Source organism: Bombus pascuorum, chromosome 1 (assembly GCF_905332965.1).
Source record: "Bombus pascuorum chromosome 1, iyBomPasc1.1, whole genome shotgun sequence".
Taxonomy (NCBI): domain Eukaryota; kingdom Metazoa; phylum Arthropoda; class Insecta; order Hymenoptera; family Apidae; genus Bombus; species Bombus pascuorum.
Genome location: NC_083488.1, coordinates 23,681,879 through 23,704,873, shown reverse-complemented (window position 1 = coordinate 23,704,873; position 22,995 = coordinate 23,681,879). Strand labels below are relative to the sequence as shown.

At 36.5% G+C, this 22,995-nt stretch overlaps 2 protein-coding genes across 2 annotated transcripts in view; both read right to left on the bottom strand.

Annotated features, from left to right (window-relative positions):
- Nucleotides 1–22,995, bottom strand: part of LOC132915136 (WD repeat-containing protein 55 homolog) — a 185,933-nt gene that overhangs the window by 61,755 nt on the left and 101,183 nt on the right. The gene's annotated exons all lie outside the window — the stretch shown is intronic.
- Nucleotides 12,724–21,264, bottom strand: LOC132908683 (protein krueppel-like). The gene is made up of 3 exons (XM_060962903.1): nt 20,674–21,264; nt 15,425–16,091; nt 12,724–14,297 (listed from the first exon to the last, which is right to left on the bottom strand). The coding sequence occupies exons 1-3, from the start codon at nt 20,711–20,713 to the stop codon at nt 13,487–13,489; spliced, it is 1,518 nt and encodes a 505-aa protein (XP_060818886.1). The 5' UTR covers nt 20,714–21,264; the 3' UTR covers nt 12,724–13,486.

Genomic DNA, 22,995 nt, shown 5'->3' with positions numbered 1-22,995 from the left:
AAAAAGGCGAAAGAATCACAAAGGAGGTTTATTTGGAGGTCCTGAAGACAGTAATAAAGCCGTGGATGGAAATTACGGCTTCTGGAAGGCCGTATTTATTTCAACAAGATGGCGCACCTGCTCACACAAGTCATCTTGTTCAAAATTGGCTCTCTGACAATGTGGACATGTTTTGGTCGAAAGATTTCTGGCCTCCTAACAGTCCCGACCTAAACCCATTGGACTATTACGTGTGGGGCGTTATCGAGAGACAAACTAATAAATGCAGGCACCCCAACGTCAACTCCCTACGAGCTGCTATCGAGTCAGAATTCGCGACAATTAAACGCGACCAGTTGAAGTCAGCGTGCTCGCGCTTTAGAGCAAGAATAGAGCAGGTCATAGAGGCAGAGGGTGGTTACATAGAATAAAAGTTCTCAGCAAGGACCCTTTAAATGAGATATAACAACATTTTCATGTGTTTTTGTGTATTGACTTAAATAAACAACTTTCTGCACAAAACTTCTTTTGTCCGGATTCTAACGGCGCACCCTGTATATGATGATTATAGAGGAGCAGAATAGATTCTATTTCTTACGGGAGAACAATTTGACAATTCGATACATTTTCGAACGTGTTACCAAAAGTGTCTTTTTATTTAGTTTTGGAAGTCAAACAGTTTCGTGCAAGTAACTAAAAATACACGGATCCAGAGAATTCGTAGAAGCTCGAAATGGACGTAAAATTGGAATATATTAGTCAGAGCGAAGCGTCACCCTCTCCACCCTCTGTTTCGGTTCGCCTCTTAAATTCCGTAAACAGCCTAAATTTAAATGACTTCCCGTTTTACGGAAGTCGGCTTTATTCCCGACATATGGCCCAGGAACAATGAAAAAAACGATCAACGCCGCTATTTCGAACATCGCACGAAACGGCGATCTCCTTCGGGCGTGACTTCCATCTCCGGGCATTAAGTTCGATTTCCATGCAAACGATGCCACGGAGTGAACAAAAAGGAACAAAAGAACGAAATTGGTGAAGTTTTTGGATGTTTATTGCCCTGAATGGCTTCTCCATGGTCCTCTATACCTATTAACCCTGCTGTTTTTCTTTGGGCTATATAGCTTGAAACGAGAATTATATTTTAATAGATATACTGGCACACGAAAATATTTCAACACAGACCGGAAAATTTGTATATTTATATTATGTGTGTTATATAAAACATTCTAAAATTTCATTAGCATTGTAAGGAGATACGACTGTTGTGATTACGTCGTTCGAATTTAAAACCAATCTGAGAATATATGTAAAAGTTACGAGATATCTACAACGAACTATATTTAATAAAGAATTAATATGCACCATGAATATCGAGATTTACTAATATAATGAATAATCGACTGTATGAATAATAAATGCCTTTCTGATTGCTACGAAATATTTACTTTCATTAAATATTTTATAGCTTCTATGCACATTTTCAGATTTATGTTAAACTTTGCCAATGTAATCGCGATAGGCGAGTCTCATTAAAGTGTCAAATAAATTTCAAAATATTATATTTTATAAGTATTAAAATACTTTCGCGAACCACGGTATATAAGAGATATGGAAAATCCATTTGTAGATATTAAAAAATGCCCTCTAGAAGATTTATAATAACCGACTAACTTCCTTACAAAAAAAAAAAGAAGGAATCTGCAAAGGAGGAGTGGATCCGGTAGCTCTCCACTATCAATGTTGAAACATCGTTAATGGAAGTCCTCCGGCGATATTTAAAAAGATCGAGGACGATCTTTGAACTGACGTTAATGGAGACAACTCGACGAGGAAATTTTCGAGAAACGCGCAACTAGTTCGCCATAAATTTTCCATCGGTGCACTGGGGGCAAAGAAGCATTAGAGAAAGACGTGAAATAATGACGTCGTGTGCACGCCACGCGTCCTTCTAAAAGCACACACGATGAACTGAGTGAGAAGAGGGCAGAAGGAGACGCCGATGTAACCCCTCTTCCGCTATTCCATCGGCCAGCCTCCTTGTTTTTTGTCTTTCTGGTAAAAAAAAAAACGCTCCTTTATAGGGGCAAAGCGCGCGTGCTGTCACGAAGAAAGAGAGATGAAAGGGATCGTGGACTGGTGGCACCCTCGGTCCTTAGGTGGCCCACCGTTGACAATGCGCCAATCCGATGCAGCGCCCCAAGAAATGCGATACCATTTACTTTTCGGAGAAACCCAAAATTACGTGAAATCCAGGCACGCATAAAGGTGTACCGTCGCTCACGGGTTTACGATTATTTGGAAGGTGGAAAAGCAGTCCACAGAGTAGATTTTCCTGTGGAATTAGAGCATGGAGTTGGAGTTGGAGAATGAGGCCTGGTGAGACGGAATTGGGAGCTATTTATTTTCTGTTGTTTCTTTAACGTCTCCAGTATCGTGGTAGAATTTTTCAACCGTTTCAATATTTTTAAAGACCTTTGAAAATAAATGACGGATCCACAATATTTCATAAGAAACGCGTAACATTAGTTTAATCGTTAAATCAAATAAAAAGACTGTACCGCTATAGAATCGCAAAATTACTCTGTCGGGTCTATTATAATAAAGGGAAAATTATCGCTGTCATTTATACTTTATAGTTGTAAGCATTTTAAATATAAGCATATTTTGAAATGTAATCTAAACGATACCTTTCTAATCCAATTGCTGAAGTACAAAAATTTTCGTATTTGTGGTACTCGAATGTTCCTTGGTTTGCAAGTCTGAAATAGTTAATACACTCGAATTAATAAGTACTTAGTTCCGCTGCTGGAGTTAAATCAATAAGACAATGGGTTTATTGCTATAAATAGTTATTAAAGTACAGTTTATATATGTTTATCCATTTCAGGTAACAACATAATGGACCACAGACCTTCTAGTAGTCCGGAGTTTGACATTGAAAACAGCTTTTGTCTGAATGTGTTTGAAAAGGAATGTTCATACGGAATTTTCTTCATGCGTTCATTTTGTCTTTCAGAAAAACTTTGCAGTGTTAATAGTTTGCATACACTCAATAGTATACAATTGGTTGCCTCAAAGATAGACAAAAGATACAAGACAAAACTGGAGGTATACCAAACTAAATGCTATATTTTCAAGGTTTTTTTATTCAGACAGAATTTTGACAGGAGCAATAAATAAATATAATGTATTTATTTTAGGATATTTCAGACGGTTCTGATGTTGTACCGTTACCAATGTCATAACTATCTAGTGTGTGAGTATGAAAGTTTTAATTTTCCTTTTGTCAACTATCATGTACTTATTGAATTTATATTTATGATATAGGGATTGTCAAACTACATTTCTGTATTATGGTGAGAATGATACATTACTTAACCGGATATAACAGAAATTTCACTTACTAATGAACAAAGAAATTACAAATGAATTGAGTTTCTTAATTTCAGCTGCGAGCAAGAAGTTAATAATTGTTATCGTGATGTAACAAGACAATGCTAATATTAAGCGAGTCAAATTGAAGATGTTTTGCAAAAGTACTTTCTTTATATCTTACTAGTTATATGTATAAATACCCTAATAAACCTACAATTTATCTATAGAGTGTGAAAATTCTCGAAATCTTACTCTATAAACATAAATGTTTTCATGTGTATAGTATCTATTATGGATATAAAAGAACAAATATACCCACAAATTTGCATATATACATGCGATATTTTTCATTCGATATCTCCACGAACGAATGCAATCGATATCCAATTCCATCCCTCAGTCGTACATTAAAGTGTCGTTTAACAACTCCCCGAGGACAACGGTAACTAATACCCAGAACGTGCAACTAATCAAACGAAAAAGTCTGTCGACTCATCTGATCGAAGGTAAGGAGGAACAAACATCTATCCGGACGAAACAGACGGACACAGGAAAGGAAACTGCGCGCTGACGGATTTCACCGATCCATCGAGCCAGACTCGATCCTCTGCATCTGCCACGTGCCCCCACATTACGGCATAATGTGTCACTGTGCCATGGCCGGCTCTTCCCTTCTCTCTCTCGAACGATTTAACAGCGCCGGCAGCCACTCTTCTCTCACGCACACCGAGAATCTCGTGTGTGGAATCCTAGATTTTGGAAACTCGTCGAATTGAATGGCGCGCAGCTGAATGCAGCTCGTGCAGCAACGTTTCGCTCGAAAAACGAGCGAAAAAGACGCGAGCATCGGAGGTGGAAGAGAGACGCGGAGTAGTTCACGGGTGCAGTTTTTCAGTATCCACCCCTTTTCACCCTCTCTCTCTATGATTTTTTTTCTCTTTTTTTTTCGTTTTCCTACAATATCGGGCGTTGCTGTTGCAAGATGCAACCTCGGATGAGTTGTGAAAATATTGACGCTTTGTGGGCCGCGACAGTTTATTCGGGTCCTCGCCTCGCGGTCCTTCAAGGATAATAGACACTGGATTTTTATTGATGGGTTCCCGAGAAACATCGATGGATCGCCGGTTCCTATGGAATCTGTTAACTTTACTCCGCTATGGTTCCACGTATGGCAGATTATACCGACGATGATCGGTTTCGTCGAGCGAAGCGCATCAAATATATAATATCGATGTTTGGACAATTGAACGATCAAATGTAATACATTTGCGCTTTGACAGAGGAATAGTGGAGAATTATCTACTTACCATGGCTACAGTGATTCGTCATCGTGAAGCGGATCTCCCTGGATCGTGTATTGGAAGAATAATTAATAAACCATTAACATGCCATGCTCATTTTAATTCTTTGTTGAGCACGAACGAAATGTTAGTAGATCATGCTATAAGAACTGTTACTACAATGTGATGATTCCTTCCATAAAATATAAATCAGTATGAATATTTCTTAATACTTATGTACTCATACTTGGTTGAAGAGTTCGAGACAGTCCATCTTGACGATCTATTCAGGTAGATAGGTGATGTGAAAGGAAGAAGAAAAAAGCACGAGAACGATTAAACAGTGAGTTTTTAATAATAAAAATATTTTGACAGACGTCAACTCGATGGGAACATTCATTACAATGAGTGGCGGTGGTTTGCGGTATGATTCGCGAGAAATCCGGCATAGACTTTTGGTGAGAGTTAAAGAGGGGATTCGTGTGTTTTGGTAGGATCGATAAAATTACAAGTAAACGCCATTATAATACAAAGAATCAGTTTTTCTGTTTCATTTTTCGTTTTCTTATTTCCAGGAATTCGACGATCGACAGCGAAGTAGCGCAGTATGACCATGACGATGATAATAATTAATAATAATAATGTTTAATAATAATAACTACGGGTAGAGTACTATGATTAATTATATTACTTAAAAAACGGTCTATTCGTATTTGTACGCGCAATATCTTTCTTTATAATACCCCGTTCTTCTTTCCTCTTTCTTTATTTTACTTCTTCTTTCCGCTTTAGTTTCTCTTTTTTTTCCTTCTTTCCTTATCTATTTAGGAATACTATTAAAAATCAGTCTTGTGGTTCAGATATATTAGGTGTCTGGTGAGGTAGTGTCAGTTTCATAGTATACATCGAGTGCCACTTGATTCGCCGATACGACACGTGTTTTTGCTTCTTTCTATTTTTTTTATTTTTTTATTTTTTTTTAGAAAAGAAATCTTTGATCGATCGTGTCTCTTAACGAACAAATTCTTCTTCTTCAATTTCTTTCTCTCGCTTCTATTCAATGACGTGTACAGATTTACAAACATTGTTTACAGGCATGTGTTTACGAGTGCAAAATTTCTATTGCAGAAAATCTTTATAACAAACGGTTGATAAATCGAGTTAGTAAATCTCTGCGAAGTTTCATGCATACGAATGACAAAATATCGTAATTTTGCAACGAGATTATGTGGTTCGACAGCTTTTAATTTTCACGCACGCACACGCACACACAAATATATGTATAATGATAATACATACATAATACATACATGCTATCGTATGATTCTAATACTAAAAATAAGAAACAATCAAATTGCACAGTGTCATCACTGTAAAATTTCCATGAGTTATTGTACATCAATAACAACATTACATAGTGTAATGACGCAACGAATAAGATATAAAATAGGAAACATTTGGAAATATTGTAAATATAACTGTAATTGAAAGACGTTACAATATACAACGCATATATAGTAATTTGGATAGAATGTTTATGAACGGTGGCTACAGACTGTTTGCTGTCATTGAGAAACTTTGTATGCCTTGGATACACGCCTGCGAACAATGTTAACTTTAAAGCTGGTATCTTTAGGTAAACTTCACAATAGTTTGGATCGAGTTACTTGTTCTTTGAGTATATATTACATACGTAAATTAATCCAGTGACTCGCCGAACAGAAATTCCAATATAGATTTATATGTCATATATTAGAACTATATATTAGAAGTATATACTAGAACTTTATATGTCATATATAAGACACCAAACCAATTTACCTAACGATCCTCATTGATATTCATCAGGTGCGATATAGTACAAATAGAAAATAGATCAGAAACAAAATCTCAACTATTACATTTATCTGTAACCTAACAATATCAAATCCGAAGAGTTTGTCATCTTTCGACGTATCAAAGATCAAAGAATGTCCATAAGAAACGTGCACAGCGATCGACATTTCGAACGGTATACGTGCATCGGGCGCCCAATCTCAAGTAGCCTTCGTTTAATTAGAGTAGCGAGAATATCGTCTATCCGTAAATACCGCGGAACACTGTTAATCAACGTTTATAGTAGTAGTTTATAGGCATAAAATTTGAATTTGTACCGTGTGTATGGCGACGTTCGCGCGCGCGTGTGTGTTCGAAGCATTTTCACATGGTGAAAGTATAGAAACGACATTCACGTTCGTTTGGTCACCATAGAGAATAAACAACCCGCAATAACGAACATCGCGAATAATCGTATTTGAATTTGCACGCGAACGATCGACCGGCTCGTGCATACGTGATTAGCGTCTGCGTTAACTGTACAAAATTATAACTATATACGTATAATTCTAGTTACATAGATACAGAGAAGTATACACCATAGGTACATAATTTTTAATCGAGTATTCGAGTGATCGGAAGTGACAAACGCAGACTCGAATACGCTTTCCTCCAACTTGCTCAATCGAGTAATAAATATTAAATTTTTTCGTTTGTCATATCGTACAGATATTATTACGCGTTTAGTAGATAAATCGATAATGATATACATGATTGCTAATAAAGATTATATTATACAGATTAGCTTCTAGTCGTGATAAATATCGTATGATTTCTTGTATTAATGTACATTGTATTCGAGTTTCACTTCCGCTAACTCGTGATTCCCAAACTTTTTCTTTACGATACACATCGTATTCGATATAATGTTATAATTTGACACAAACATATAGTAATCATATGTATACGTATGTTCTTTTTTTCCCTTGCACATTAAGATTAAAAGGACAACAACGATAATGATTATTACGACAGTATGTAGGACAAGCGATAATTCTATTTTTTTTTCTTTAAATACAAATAGGTACTCGATGCGAGACTTCGGTTTTTATCTTTAATCCATTAGTTCTTTTCATCTAATCTTCGGCTATTATTTTCAGTGATTCTGGTCTGTTTACAAAGAAACATAGAAAACAATTGGCCCGTATATATGAACCGATATATAGCGGGCCGACAGGAACGTAATTTCACCAGTATCAATTCGGAACTAACAACCATTAACTAGGAATCGATCTCTTTCAAGGTACCGTGTTTCAAAAATCGTCGTCAGGTAGAATATATCGTCCACGAATGGAAATTGACTGGCAAGAAGAAAAAAAAGAACGAATCATACGATTTTACTTTATTCCTTTTCCTGTTTCTCCTTTTCTCTTATGCTATCAATTGTTCGCCATTTGCTTCGTGGATTTTATCTATTCGACGACGTAAATTCTACAGAATGACGTATATAAAACTAGGATAGAGCGTAGTTTGCTTCTTGTTACGTTATTAAACTTCCATTTAAAATTCGATCTTTCAAACAATTGATCGATATCGTGCAAAACAAAATCGACGAGCGTACCGTGCTCTTAGCTTTAACTACCGAAAGACTATTTATCTTTTGCGAATATATGATCTACTCAATGGCACATAGCTATAGGAAAAACAAATGGCAATCAAACGAGGAACATGATATTATTGCGGTACTGCGTAGTTTAGTGTCTATGTTTAGTATACGTTTATTTTAACACGATCAATAGTGTGCAGGTGGTGTAGATGATTTCACTAAAATAGCTATTTTAGTGATTGTAAGGATTTCCTAAAAAATATTTCAATTTTTATATTAACCTTTATCATAGATGATTAATGTATAACTTAAAAACGATCTTATTAAAATGCAATTTCTCAATGATACTAAATTAATTCAGTTTTAGATTATTTTTCTAGAAATAGACTCGTAATAAGAAATTAAAGAATTCAATATATGGGAGAATTCTTAGCCAAGAATTATTTTTCCTTTTTACCTTTTCTATTAATAGAGAGTGAACCACCTCACATCAGAAAACATATTAACAAAAACAAGTTATAATACAAACTATCTTTCTAACTATTATCATCACAAGTCACCGTTGCAAGCATAAAACTTCATATGCAACGATATTCTACTTTTATATTCGCTCTTCGAAGTGCGATACGATTCTGTAATTAGTTTGATTAATATAAAAGCTCACGTTGATTTTCAATGACAACGACATTGGTCCTTCATCCATAGATTATTATTACTAGGTTGCGAACTTTCATCCGAATTTATACTTTTATGAAGAGACCTGTAAACATGAAAACTAAATAGGAGAAAATCATTGTAAATTCTAAATATTTCAAATATTTATACCCTTGTACGTTATAAAAACTCGCAGTTTAATTGTTATATATAAATAAGTGTACAGGTAAATTTAGTCGAAAAGAGAATCGAAGGATTGACGGTACGCTCGTATAATACAAGAAAAACCGTACTTTATAATATTCTTTTATCTTGTATATCGCTTTATTTTGAGGGTAGGGCTCTCTATATATACAATACACCTGGGATTGGGGGTGGTTTTTGCTTTTCTCCGGGGTACGAGGCTGGAGCTTACTGACCTCTGTCGCTTTTATTCGAATAGCTGTCGATGTTGAAATTAATTGACGTCTATTTAAAGACGAACAAACTGAGAAGAAAAATATCTTTTAACAAAATAAATGGCACATTCTATTTCATTCGAAACGGTATATAAACAAATACAGGATGATAGAATTAATAGATTGTAGCAGTGATACTGATCAATTCGGCTTTTTTGGAAATTCCTAAATTTCATTGTTCGGATACATGTATCGATCTCACACTCATTTACGCTTTTCAAAAATGTGAAGAATTCTGAAATACTTATTAGTTTTTAGGACAATTGTCTTATTCAAATAAAACTTGAAATTCAAAGGAAGGTAAATTAAAGATGACATTTTTATAAATTGTTAACGACCCTATGCGTTTACAGAGTATTAGAAAAATGGAATTACTTAAGAACTTTATGATCCATTTAACACTGAACATCCTTCCTTCCTGTCGAATTGTTCAGTAAGATAATTGGTTGCTTTCTGAGCAGTTTAACCAAGTGTGGAGGAATAACGCGATGTCATTGCAATTATATATTGATGGTAAAAACATAAATTTATGAACTGTATTGTATAGTACCATTTATCAAAACAATGTATATGAAAAGTATCGCTTCGGTCTGTTCTCAACCGTAATTTGTATCAAGTGTGTCGTAATAATCTCAGAACTACAATGCAAAATAAAAAATAAACAATGAACAATTTGAAAGTTCTTACGTATACATTCATATATACATTCTCTTATACACTGTAGTGTAAGCCGTGAGATTTTTCTATAATTTCCAAAGGAAAGGAAATTTTTGATACGTAGAAGCAGTGTAACGAGCGATCAAAACGTTTATCTGGAAAGAGCTCGAGAGATGCTTCGTAACACGTGTATAAAAGGGCGAAAACGCGCGGTCTCAAAGAGGGAGGAAGAGGCAATTGGGCTGGAAAATGCTCCTCGAAAGCTTGGAACGTGAATAACGAGTGAAAAGTGCGGATGAGTCGGGACCTTTGGGAAAGAATGTGGCGAAAGTGTAACGCAGTGGTTATGGATTCTGTTTCCCCGGTACGACCCCAGCTATATTTTCACTTTCGAAAAGAGAAAGTCCACCGATTAATTTCCAAACTTATTTCTTTTACGTCGATGCAGTTAACTGTTTATGTTTGTTTTGTGCTTCGATCGGTTATTATTGTGTCTCGTTGATAATTATGATTTCAAAATATACATATAAAATCAATTCAACTCAAAGTTTAAATTAAAGACACATCTTTAAAAACATATGTATCAGTAGCTTTGATCTAGTAGAATTATCAAGCAAAATCTTCACTCTTAATATGATAAATTATCTTCAAACGCTATCTTCAATGATTCAAGCTTTTTTTATGGAAAAGAAGGAAAAAGTAGCATCGGTGAGTATCAACGTGCACTCGGTTTAAATGACGATTCTCTAAACCCGTAGAGAATCTACATTTTACTCTATATCTTATAAGGAGAAATAAAAGAACACTTTGGTATTTTTGGATCAAAATAATTCATTTATTCAAAAAATCTCTATTAACGTTATTGACCGAAAAGCTAATTTTGAATTACGAGATATCTTCAGCATCCTAAAACAAAATGATGTGTACGTGAGATTTAACAAAGACCTAAACGAAACGGAGTCGAACATCCAGTGAAGAAATTGTTCTTCGCGCCAGCCTGACCATCTCTCGTTCCTTCTTTTATGAAATGGTCGTGCAAATCGAACAGAAGCGAAACGAGGGCAATTTGTGTCCTCAGGAGTGTTTCGTGCGGTACTTGCAGAAAATGCAGACGAGGATACCTACTTCTCTTGTCCTTTTATGTCATCGAAACACCGAACGGTATACAGAGTACATCGTGTTATATTACGCTTGGCTTCGACGTTACAATTTCAGAAACAACAAATGGGGCCCAGTTAGACCCGGAAGAGGGAGGATGAATAACGTCACCACGACCACTTCTCGCCTCCCCAAAAAGAGTCCTAGACTGACCCATGGAACAATGAGCCGAAATGGCCTCGAACCACGCCGATGAAATTTGCATGCTGACCGGTGAACATAAATCAGAGGACCATTGAGGCAAAGTTGGCACAGGCTATCCGCTAGAAAGTCCGACGACGGATGGAGGGATGCTTTTATCTCGTTTCGAAGACGACCACCGGCTGCGAATTTTCGGCACGCGGCTGTGTGTATCATTGCGAAAACTGGTTCGCGTGAAACAGACGGCCGCCGTAGTCTAAGCAACAAAAGATCGTTCTCCTTCGAGCAACCGGCTGCCGGTTAGAAAAAAAGATGGAAATCGGAGAAGAAAAGATGATCCCTGATTGTACAACGAGAATGAACAGAGAACACGTATCCTTCGTTTCACGAAGGATTCTCGTTCAAGGATCCATTCGCAGGCTTCGATCATTGTACGGATTAATGCGAATCGAAATCACGCCGGAAGATCGTCTTACGGGTTGAATTTTTTGCGAAGGCGAATGTAAATCAAGGGTGATTCGGGTTTTTGGATTCTTCGCTCTTGCGAGATGATTTTTGAACTCTGATGTATGTAATCTTTCTAAATTATGAAAACGTATATTAATTTAATTTATTGTGAAGCTAGACGAATGATACTTAACAATAGAAATTTAAAGACTTAATTAGAAGATTTTTAAGAAATTAAACTCAAATTCTCGAAACCTTAACTTACATCACTATGACTTTTAATTTGCCGTATAGTGCGAAAATTTGTGACTATTTTCTCGATTGTTAGTTGGGAATCGAAGAAGTGTATGTAGATATAAAGCTTGTGAAGATAGCGATTGATATTCCATGGATTTTAATAAAAACCTAGCGTTAAATGTGTTCTAATATTTAAATGCAATGATTGCAATATTTAAATATATCGAAGTCAATCTTTTGTGTCACGATTATCTTACTTTAATATGAAATAAAGTAACTCGTTAACGAAAGGCATGATGCTAGAGGAACGCGTTTGAGGGTGCAAATCAGAAAGTATACAAGACATCTCGAGCTCAATCTCGGTGCTACGTAACAAAAAATCATGCTGATATCGTCAGAAGGTATGAGTAGTTCTAACAGTTATGATCTCAGTTACATGCGTACATTAAGTAACTTACTTGTGTACCGTTACAGACAAAATTAACTTAAAAAGTGCATTGTAAAAATGTCTTATACATTGCATAAAGTTAGATTTCTTATAAAAAAAAAAAAAAAAAAAAAAAAAAAAAAAAAAAAAAAAAAAAAAAAGAGGAAATAACGAAAGGAAGACGAGAAATTGAAAATCGACAAAGAACGCTGAGAAATATAAAAGAATTAAAAAAAAAAAAAAAAAAAGAACAATGGTGTCGGCAACTTGACAAATCAGTGAAGTGCGAAAGCGACAGAGGACCGACGAACCGATGTCACTCCCCCCCGCTACTTTTACTGTCAGAGGAACTTGTATACCAGTACATTCATTCCGTAATTTCTAGTTTTGTTTTCCGATTCTCTCTCCAATCATTCACACGTGCACATATGTATATATGTGCCAAACACAATTACTCTCACATTTGCACGAACGGAAACATATGTACTTGCAAACTACATATAGCTTGCTTCTGCCTCTCATATTTTTATAGATACCTATCTAAGTAATAATATCTATCTAAACTCATTATCGCGGCTTTCATCGAAAAACGAAACACGCGGAACTACAGCAACCAACTAAATACACAATTATCTTTCAATTTCTTTGCTGTCGCGTTATTATGTACACGAAGGAAATAAACCAACAGCTCAGAAAAGAAAATCCTGGCTGCTTTTTCTCTCGCATCTAGAATATCAATCCCATTTTCATCTTTTTTTCATGCCAAAAAGATTCGTGTCCCTGAATGTTTGTTCCATTTTGCGGTATAAATTACACGTTTTACGTAAGGGATACGCGTAGATCTGCCAATACGCTTTTTGACATCTATCTTTCACCCCCTTGCCTCGTTTAGGTACAGTAATAATTAATAATCATCTATAATAATATAATATATATATATCTATAAAAAGCATCTTAACAATAGTGACTGTGAACCGGTGCGTGGAGGATTCAGTGTGAGGATTCAATTCGATTCGTGAGCCTGTCGGGACTCGATTCGGGACTGACTTCCTATCCAATATAAACGAGAAACTCCATTTTTCTCCCTTCTGACGATCTCTTTCTATTTCTTTCTCCCCTTATATCTTTTCCTTTGCCCACCCTAAAAACCTTGGAGTAGCGTTTTTCCTTGGGTAGAAGCATCGAACCGAGATAAAGTACAAGGTGGCTTTTCTACAAGTATTGTGTCTACGTACCCCTAAAGACTCCACTAGGACGCGTGGCCGACATTAGCCGCGGCAGTGTTTCCAAGGGATGTGAAATGCGCGTACTTCTTGTGATGATTTTGAAGGAAAACAGCATTCGTCTGAGATTCTGACATCAAATCGATGTCATCTTCGTCCTCTCCCTGAATGGTATCACTGCTCGGGCTACGACTCAATGGTGAGTCACCGATACTATTTGACTGAGAACGTGGTCTGCACTGAGAATGCATACCGGTTGACATAGATAAGTCTTCTGGTTCCGTCTGTTCTGGTAGATTTATAGGAATACCGGCTAAATTTAATGGTATGGACATAGAATTTCCGATGACAGGACTTGCTAACTGATTACTGAATTGATGGACTGGTCTAACTGAAGCGCTTGTTTTTTTGCTAACCAAAGGTGATGCTTCGGCTTCCTCTACATCTACGTCAATATCAATGTCAAGATCCTCATCTAAATCGTCGCTTGCTAAAGACGGAGATGTAACCTGTGTCCTCGTTACTTGTGCAGAAGTGGTACTGGTGCCACACTTGTGATGTATCAGGTGATGCCTTCGTCTGAATCGCATCTGACAGTGCTCGCACTCGAACGGTTTCTCACCCTTGTGTATCAGCAGATGAGCCTTCAGTTGATTCGAGTCGCTGAACTTGGCTGAACATAACTCGCACGCGTATGGACGTTCACCAGTGTGCACGCGCAAGTGGCGACGCAGATTGGCTACTTGGACGAATTGGCGATCACAGTGGCTGCAGTGGTAAGGCTTCTCGCCCGTGTGAAGTCGCATGTGGGTCTTTAAATGATGGTCCCGTGTGAATCTACATCATAAATGTAACGATTTCCTTCATAATTTTGGTAGATTTGACTTGATCTTTCATTGCATAATTGGAAATTACATGTACTTCTGTAGATGTAGTATATTGTGTTTGTAAAAACGTAGAAAAATTTTGATGTAGGATAGGATGTTGAAAGGGTTCGAACTTCGGTCAACGGAATAAATATCTCGATACTGTGCACTTCAAAGCTGGTGCCTTGACTTTTATCTGTATCGTTTCCAGATACGTTTCAAATGGAAATATCGTGCCTGCAGATTTGCATATTCAGAATTCTGAATAAAGAATAGTAGCACAAAGTAAGCACGAGGCGAAGAAATAAGCAAGGTACGTCGATGGGAAAGAATTCACGATGAGTTTCACTTTTTCAATGACTTTAAGCTTATTTCGTTTACATTAAATCATGCAAAAGCTAACTAACGTTAGGTTATCTGAAAGAGATACGAATGGGATTCTATTCAAGAATAACATTGATCTAATGTCATATATCCATCATACATTAATATCATTACTGAGCATCGTACAAAAATTTATATTTTTGAAACAACTTGAAAATCAAGTGAGAAATTTATATTAAGATATATAATCACGAAAAACATTTCCGAGAAAATGTTATCGTACTATGTTCTTGTCATTTTAATTTTCTTAATAATGAAATCTTTATTCTTGCTTTCTGTCGTGCGTCATTGATGACGTAGTATGAGACACAGTAACACGATTGCTTAACTTGTTTCACTAAAAATAAGATCTTCGCATGTGATATTTTATATCTTATATTTGATATCAATGCCAGTCAACATTTTAATATATCGAGATCAAGATCTTCCAGAGATTCTATTGCGTAACAAAAGTTATAATTTTGCAATGATATGAAGTGCTTCGATTGTTACATAAAAAATATATAGTTCCAGTTAAAAAGATATGATCTTAGAAAAAAATGACTTTCAGGGCAGGAATTCATAACATTCGTTGTTGCAGACCGATCAATTTTAACCTAATGTAATTTTTTACATAGATACGAGTAACTACATAAGGTATTAAGTAATCTGAAATGGATTGAATACCCATATTGAAATACGTATGAAGAACAATCATTCTCTTTCTGAGCTCACCTTTTATGACATTCCGGACACTCGAAAGGTTTCTCACCGGTGTGGGTGCGTTCGTGGTTCTGCAGCACGTGCTTATAGCCAAACGATCTGGAGCACACTCCACAGGTGAACACCTTGTCCCTTCCGTCCTTGCCCGCTTCGGGACTGACTGAGCTTGGTGGACTTAAAGGCGCTGAGCCCTCTAACGGTTGCTGTACAGTATCCACTTTCGACCTTTGCGATTTCCTCTTGGTCGGCTGACCTTTCTTTACGATTTTATCACCACTACTAGTTACTACGCTGTTAATATTGTTATTGTTATTTGTGACGCCACTGTTGGCGCGTTTGGACGCAGACTTGCTGCTCAACGCGGGTGATACAGGTCCTGGCGAGTGGTGAAGAGGTGACGGAGGTGAAGATGCAGTGGGTGGAGCCCAACCACTGAATAAAGTTTGGTGGTGTCTGTATAGAGACGGGCTGGAGGCTAATGTCGCGTGCAACGACACGGGAATCCCTGCAGCCATCAGAGCTGCTGTTCTACTTGCAGCCAGGAATTGCTGAGGTGTGAGCATAGATAAACCTGCCGGTGTGTTACCAATTCCAGGGAACATCACTTGCGACGTGTTGGTCAGCGATGATGACAATGGTTGCTTCTCCGATTCTTGCTTCATGTCGAGGTGTTGCCCGGCTGTAAGTCCTGAAATATTATTGTTGTGCCAATATTGGTATAAAAGTAATCGTTGATCGTATGTAGAGGAAATTTTGACAATTTTTACAAATATGAATGTAATATGTAACAGTATGACCATAACTGATATTGATATCAATATCTTCTATGTTCAATTTTGAGAAATGTTTCCGCGAACTTTCGTTTGTGTTATAGGATTCATGAGCAAAAAAGGAAGATTTCTTGAATTTCTTGTAATTGATTACAAACGAGATAATTATGTATTATAGTAGAGACACTTGAATACTAGTCCTGAACACTGACAAAAATAATTCTGCTTTAGTTAGGACATATAGACTCAAGTGTTTCTTATTTCTACATTATCAATGTTACAAGAACTTCAAGAAAGGCATACACAAACATTGACCTTCATTTTAGACAACTACCACATTAACCAATAACCATCAAATTCCTGTCAACTATCATTTCCTACACTTCTCTCATAATATAACAAACAAATGGATAAAACAAATTTAAAAATGTCAATTTTGATTTTCGATTGAAAACGTTGATTTTATAAAATACTAGTACAAGATAGCTATCTTCCTAGCAATAAAAATTAAAACAAGTCGACTTCTGGATACAGACTTTCGCAAGTTGCCCGATGTTCTGACGAATAGCGTGGCGTTTCACAACAAATCGTGTGGTGTGGCCCGTTGGCTACGAGAGACGCGAATACGATGCGCGAAAAAGGACGAGTGTTTGTACGTGTACGGAATCGTACGACGATCTTTCCTCCCGCGTGCTCCACAGTGTATCTGTATTTCCCTCCTTGTCACTCCCTCGTGGCCCTCCCACACACGTTCCTCACACGTGAGCGAGAAGCACGGTCCTCCTCCATTCACTCACACTCTCGTACGGCGGCAGTTCATTCATAAGCCTCGACTTCCCACCCACGTCACCGCGATGTACCCGCCTCTCTTCGACTTGAGGCCAACGACTCTGTGAAAGTGCAGGCCGTGCCTGCATTCTCCACGTGGTTTTCCGCGGATTACACATCGGATTTTCCACGTTTTTTCTTTCACGTACAAATGGAATTCTCGCGGATTTCCGCGTAAAAACTGAATTTCGAAGAATTTTCAGTGTAGGAATTTCTTGGCGCGAAAAGCATGTTTTTTTTGGAAGATCTTAGAGTAGAAATCTCTAAAAACGAATGTCTTGGGGTTTTGGCATAAAAATCGAATTTCAAAGAATTCAAGTAGAAAACCAAATTTGTGGAAGTTATCACGTAGAAATTAAATTTTTGGGAATATTCAACGTCGAAGAATTTTTCCTACAGGGAACGAAACTTTTTCCAAGTTTTCATGTAGAATTTGTATTTTGAAGATTTTTCACAGAAACCGTACTTTCAGGATTTTTCATATAGAAATTGTATTTTTGGAGGTGTTTCTATGAAGAAATCTAATTTTTTCGAGGTACGAAATGTATACGGTCGTATAAGAACTCAGAGTTTCTTTGTTTGTGGAGAATCGTGTTTTTTGCTTGAGAAACAGTAACATTGGAACTCTGTTTTTGAATGTTAAAAAATAAGGATTCTTAGCATATTCGTCTTTTAAAATAAAGCAATTTAAGTGAAGAAGATATTACGAAAGATAATTTTAACATCCTCAAAAAAAAAAAAAAAAAAAAAAAAAAAAGAGAGCAACCCTCGTATTAGGGTTACACCTTCCGATGATTGCTTATTCGCGTGATTGGCAAGGCTCGACGAGGTAATTGAATTAATAAGAGGCTCGCTTTACGAAATTAGCGGATGCAAGAGATATTATGATAACGACGAAATAATAATTCGATGGTGCATTTACATCGGAGAGTGATCGTTTTCCTTCGAAGTTTTACTTCTTATTCGCAGAAGGAATAAATCGACATCGAGACTTAAATCGTAATTATTCGAAGACTTCTGTCTAACTGGCCACTTGCAATCTACATGCAAGATGAGACGAAGTTTAATTTAAGGAAACAATGAATCAACCGGCCATGGCGGTTCAGCCCGCCACTTACTAATTAATGGACCGTTTAGAAGGGGAACTGTAATGAGACCCAGTTGAATCAATAAGGGCGGGTAAGATCTATTCTCTTTTCTTCTCTTACCCTAAAACCTCCCTTAACGTGGCCTAAGATTCTTACAGCCTACAATCGCCGTTTCCCGGCAACACGACCAGAAGTACCGCCCCGCTCGCATCCCTACCCTAATTGGTCGCAACCCCAATATTCCATTCCGAATCCCTTTCCCTTAGGTCCGAATAAAAATTTCTTCTTCGCTGCCAACCTTTACTTTTGAACATGGAACGTAATCTCAATAAAGACTGAAAAATACATGGAATATATATTTATAAAATCTGGTCGATTCTATAAATAAAGTAGTATGTAGTTTTCTGTTAAATCATTATCTTAATTTGTTTTTAATAGAATTTGAATTCTACTTAGCGATCTTTTAGCTATTCAGAGACTGATCAAGTTCATAAATCGGAAAATAGAAAAATGTGATGATATTGCAAACACTATTTCATAAAATTTTCCTTCAAAAGTACAATCTTTTTATTTTCCTGAAACAAATGAAGTTAAAAGAAAGTAATTTATTTTTTAAGAAGTTCAATACCAATCGTGTTTATTAGACGGAGTTTGATTATACATAACTGAATATCAAAATATTCAAATGTACTTGATTCTTGGGCAATTTTTTCTCTTATACTAGTCTGTTTATCTTTCTACATATTCATTAAGCAATGATGAATGGCGTTGACGTTATATGTATATTATGAAAGATGGTATGGATGGAATTATGGAACCTATAGAAAACTATTTCTAAGAATAAATTAAGTAAATGAAGAAATATACGAAATTGTTTGCTGTATATGGTAACCGAATAATGATGCTATAAACGAGCCCGTTTCATTTATCCTTAAAAGAATCATACTCTTTTCATAATATTTTCTGTAAAACATAGGATTTATATTATAGATTAGTCAATCATACCTGTAATATAGTTTCACGAGATCATACTTCGAGTAATCGCAACGAGAAATTACATATTATTCTATTAACAATGATTTTTTCATACTTTTTTCTAACTTAAGAATTCTGTGTAGAACAACAAGATTGGCTAAAGAAAGTATAATTGGTTAAAGACTAACCTCAAGATCATATTTCGATTAATCGAAACGAGGAATCGCATATTACTACATTACTAATTACAGACTCTTTCACAGAAAAACATGATTGTCTAAAGAACGAGCAAAGATCAACTTTCGATTAATCGAAACAAGAAGTCACGTATATATTATCGTATAAAATCAATTCTCCTAAATTATTTCCTCAAAACTAAAAAATCTCTTAAAGATAGAAGAAATATAATTATATACGTTAAAACAATAAGCAAAAGATTAATAAGATATAAATTTTATTCAAAATATCATTTATCTTACAAACTTACATGCGAATGACCGTTAGCTAATCGAATGTCGATTCGATTCAATCCGATTCTGTATCTAAAACGCGTTAGTCGAATGCGCAACACAAGTTGGCGCGCGCGCGTAGAGAAAATATACCGCTGCACTTTGTTTATAACCTAGAAAACGTGTTCACAACGGACGCCGGCGGTGCACTTCACGTTTTCGAGCATTTTCGTTGCAATCACACGGTGGCACGGTTATTTTCGGACGACGGTTGCAACCGCGAAACTCGTCGAGTCTCATTTTCCTAAACCGAGCTCTCCTCTCCCTTCCGTCGAGCAATTTCACGTCTTCCCGGCTTATCGATGTTTACAATGTGTCACAACACGACTGTGTCGCCGCGAGCACTTTTAGACTTTGGCGGTACGCCAGTTTGTCGTTAACATGTCTTCTAAGCTAGAAAAACTTTATTCATTCGTCTTTTTTCACGATTGTATTCACTTCGTGGAACATGATAAATACATAACGCGATTGTGTAACTGCACATCTTTTTCGGTACAAAACAAAGAAAAAGTGGTATCACCTTGGCCGTGTGTCAAAACAAACGCGAAACGAGAAACTGCGAATGCCTTTTGTTTTCGACCGGATGTGACGCGGTTATACGCGATGAAACTCGTATTTATGAAACATTTAGATTGGGAATTGGCTTGTGCGGAAGATGAAATAAACGTTGGTGTCGATTGCAATATCTTTCCAACTTGGAAATTCTGCCACGAATATTAACCTTTTCATAGCCACAATTGAAGTTTTTGCCAAATAATAAGACTCAGTATAAAGCATTAGATAGAACATATGTCTATTTTAGTAAAACCGATTTAGTTTTTTTATTGTGTGAATTGTTAAATAGAAATAGTAAGGGTTATGGTTTTTATATAGAAAGTATCTTTGAAAATTAATATTTGTCAAATTTAATCCTTGTTTTTCTATATGATATATATATATATATGATAGTTGTAGAAATAGTCGAAATCATACGTGTGATTTTAACTGTTGACGAAAATAGTTTTTACAAAAAGTGAAAGGGTTAATGGAAGATTGTGTATTAAATAGTGCAGTATTGAGTAATGGACCAACTAACAAGTGGAAATTCATACCTGCATTAATCTGCGCCTCTTGAAGATAAGACAGTGCCATTCTATGATCCGTGTTACGTGTTTTCACTATGACACTCCATCCACTTCTGTACACAATGCGCGAACACTTTCGACGATAGCAGAGAACGAGATGTATAGACGAACGTTTATACGTATAACCTAACAAACAGCGACACTGCACAAACAAAGAGCGTGGTCAAATGAAACGAATGGATCGTTTCTAGATGTTGTTCCTGTTTCCAATATTTCTTCAAAACCAATTCTTCTTTTCGTTTCGGGATCAAGGCGGTTAAACGCAGAGAAACGACGCGAGAGATCACTGAAATTTTATTCATCGAACTTGCATCAAATATGATATATTTCTTTTGACGACTGTCGTCTCTGTCGACGTTCACGATAAAACTGGCGCGTGTCCCGCGGAACCGAACGTCCTAAGAGAAATGAAGAGCAAAAAAAAGGAGGAAAACAAGAACAGAAGAGAAAACAAGGTATGTAAAAACGTGATACTACTCTACTATAAACAACAAATGTCGCCGTCCGACTACAAGGAACGACGACAACCAACGATGTTACTCTGGGTTGACCTAACCCAATACTAACTGACAATCGAGTCGGGCTCTCTGTAGTCAAACATCTCCCACCACCTTACTTCCAGTCTCCCCACTACCTTCTGTTTTCCCCTACTATTCACAGACTTTTATACCCTCTCGAATCGCAACCCTAGATGCGCGAGTCGCACCAAACGTGCCTCTTTGAGGGATAAGGCAAGCCTAATGCGTGTTAGACAAAGATACATAGAATGGAAAACGTAAAGGGTAGCCTGAGAGAAAAGATATACACTTGGAATAGGTACTCGGTGAAATGATGGACGAGGATAGAATGTTGCATAGAAAGAGAACGTTATATTAGACCATTAGGTTAAAAAAGAGAAAGGAATAGAGTAAACGAGAAACGACATAGGGTGAACCTGCGACCGTGATCTTTAAGAGTGGGAGTAATTCGGAAGTGTAGGGAAGACTGTATATTTCTCTGTCGCGTCAGGATGGACGAGTACGGCCACAGAAGGCAGGTAATTGGTGAAACCTGTGCGAGAAGAGGTAGGGAGTGGACGTGACATAAAGGAGAGGGAGCAAACAGAACGCAACGATGTTCTGTAACTGTAAACGTCCTTACACACCCCTTCGGATTGAGAGTTGCAAGAACGATAAAAAAACAGGTGGAAGGGTATAAAAGGAGATTGGTGCAAAAGGTGATCTTTTCCTGTGTGATAGCCATTCTCTTAATGCATATTTTAGCTTTGCTTTTTGTCGTAGAGAGTTGTCTGAGAAGGAAAGTTCTTCTTGTTTATCTTTCCATACTTACTTTCGTTTCAACCTAGAAAATTATTATTTTTATTCTTTTTTTATAGGAAGCATAATTTTGGTTATTTTGTTCTTTTGTGATTAATTGTACCTTTTGTGAAATTTTTGGTAAAAGTATTGCAAATCTAGTTATGTTTGATAAATTTTAAAACAGTGGAGACAAAAGGTAATTCAATATTACAGTTTTGGGAATAATATCTTGTTTCTTCGTATCTACATTTCAGGTTGGTCTTCGACGTTATTATTACACAGCAACAATATACACAGAATGTTCAAAAGGGATACAAAAGTAATAACGAAACTTTTAACAACTTGAACATATTCGTGTTTCTATTATTTCATGGAAATCGTGACATGTATGAGAATTTACCCAAATATATCAGAAATATTTATAACATGATCAAATAATTTAATAATGTATTTAGAAAATAGCAAATACGGGCTAGACATTAAGGGATTAAAGGGGACCATATATTCCATTGTCTATTTTGAACCTTGCAAGCTGGTATAATTATACCTGTAAGATAAGATAAGAATACGCACAAAAACAGCTTAAACATATAAATCAAAGCATGCAAATTACGTTTCCAAACATTCTCATTAACCATGCTATATAGTAGACTTTCGACTTTCGGTTCCTATATGTTCACGCCGACGCGAACCACCGTTGGCTCACGCTCGAGTATCCCATCAGGCGGTGTGCACCACCTATGGCTCACAATTGAATGTTCCATAGACAGATATAGTTGAAAATTTAAATAATGGAAATTTAATGTATATTAATTGAAAAAAGTAGGATTTATTTAAAAACATATCAATTCAATATTATAAACTTATTACAAGCATGAATACAGATAGCAGCGCCGGCGTGAACGTATTGATCGATCCCCGATTTAATCGATTACATAGATTTTTATTAAGGCGAGATAATTGATCGTTAGGTCAAAATCTGATTTTACTT

Coding starts and splice junctions, on each gene's coding strand:
- LOC132908683 (XM_060962903.1), bottom strand. CDS start 20,713: ATGGCACTGTCTTATCTTCAAGAGGCGCAGATTAATGCAG. Junction 16,092..20,673: donor AGAGGCGCAGATTAATGCAG/GTATGAATTTCC, acceptor CAGGACTTACAG/CCGGGCAACACCTCGACATG. Junction 14,298..15,424: donor TGTCCGGAATGTCATAAAAG/GTGAGCTCAGAA, acceptor TTTATGATGTAG/ATTCACACGGGACCATCATT.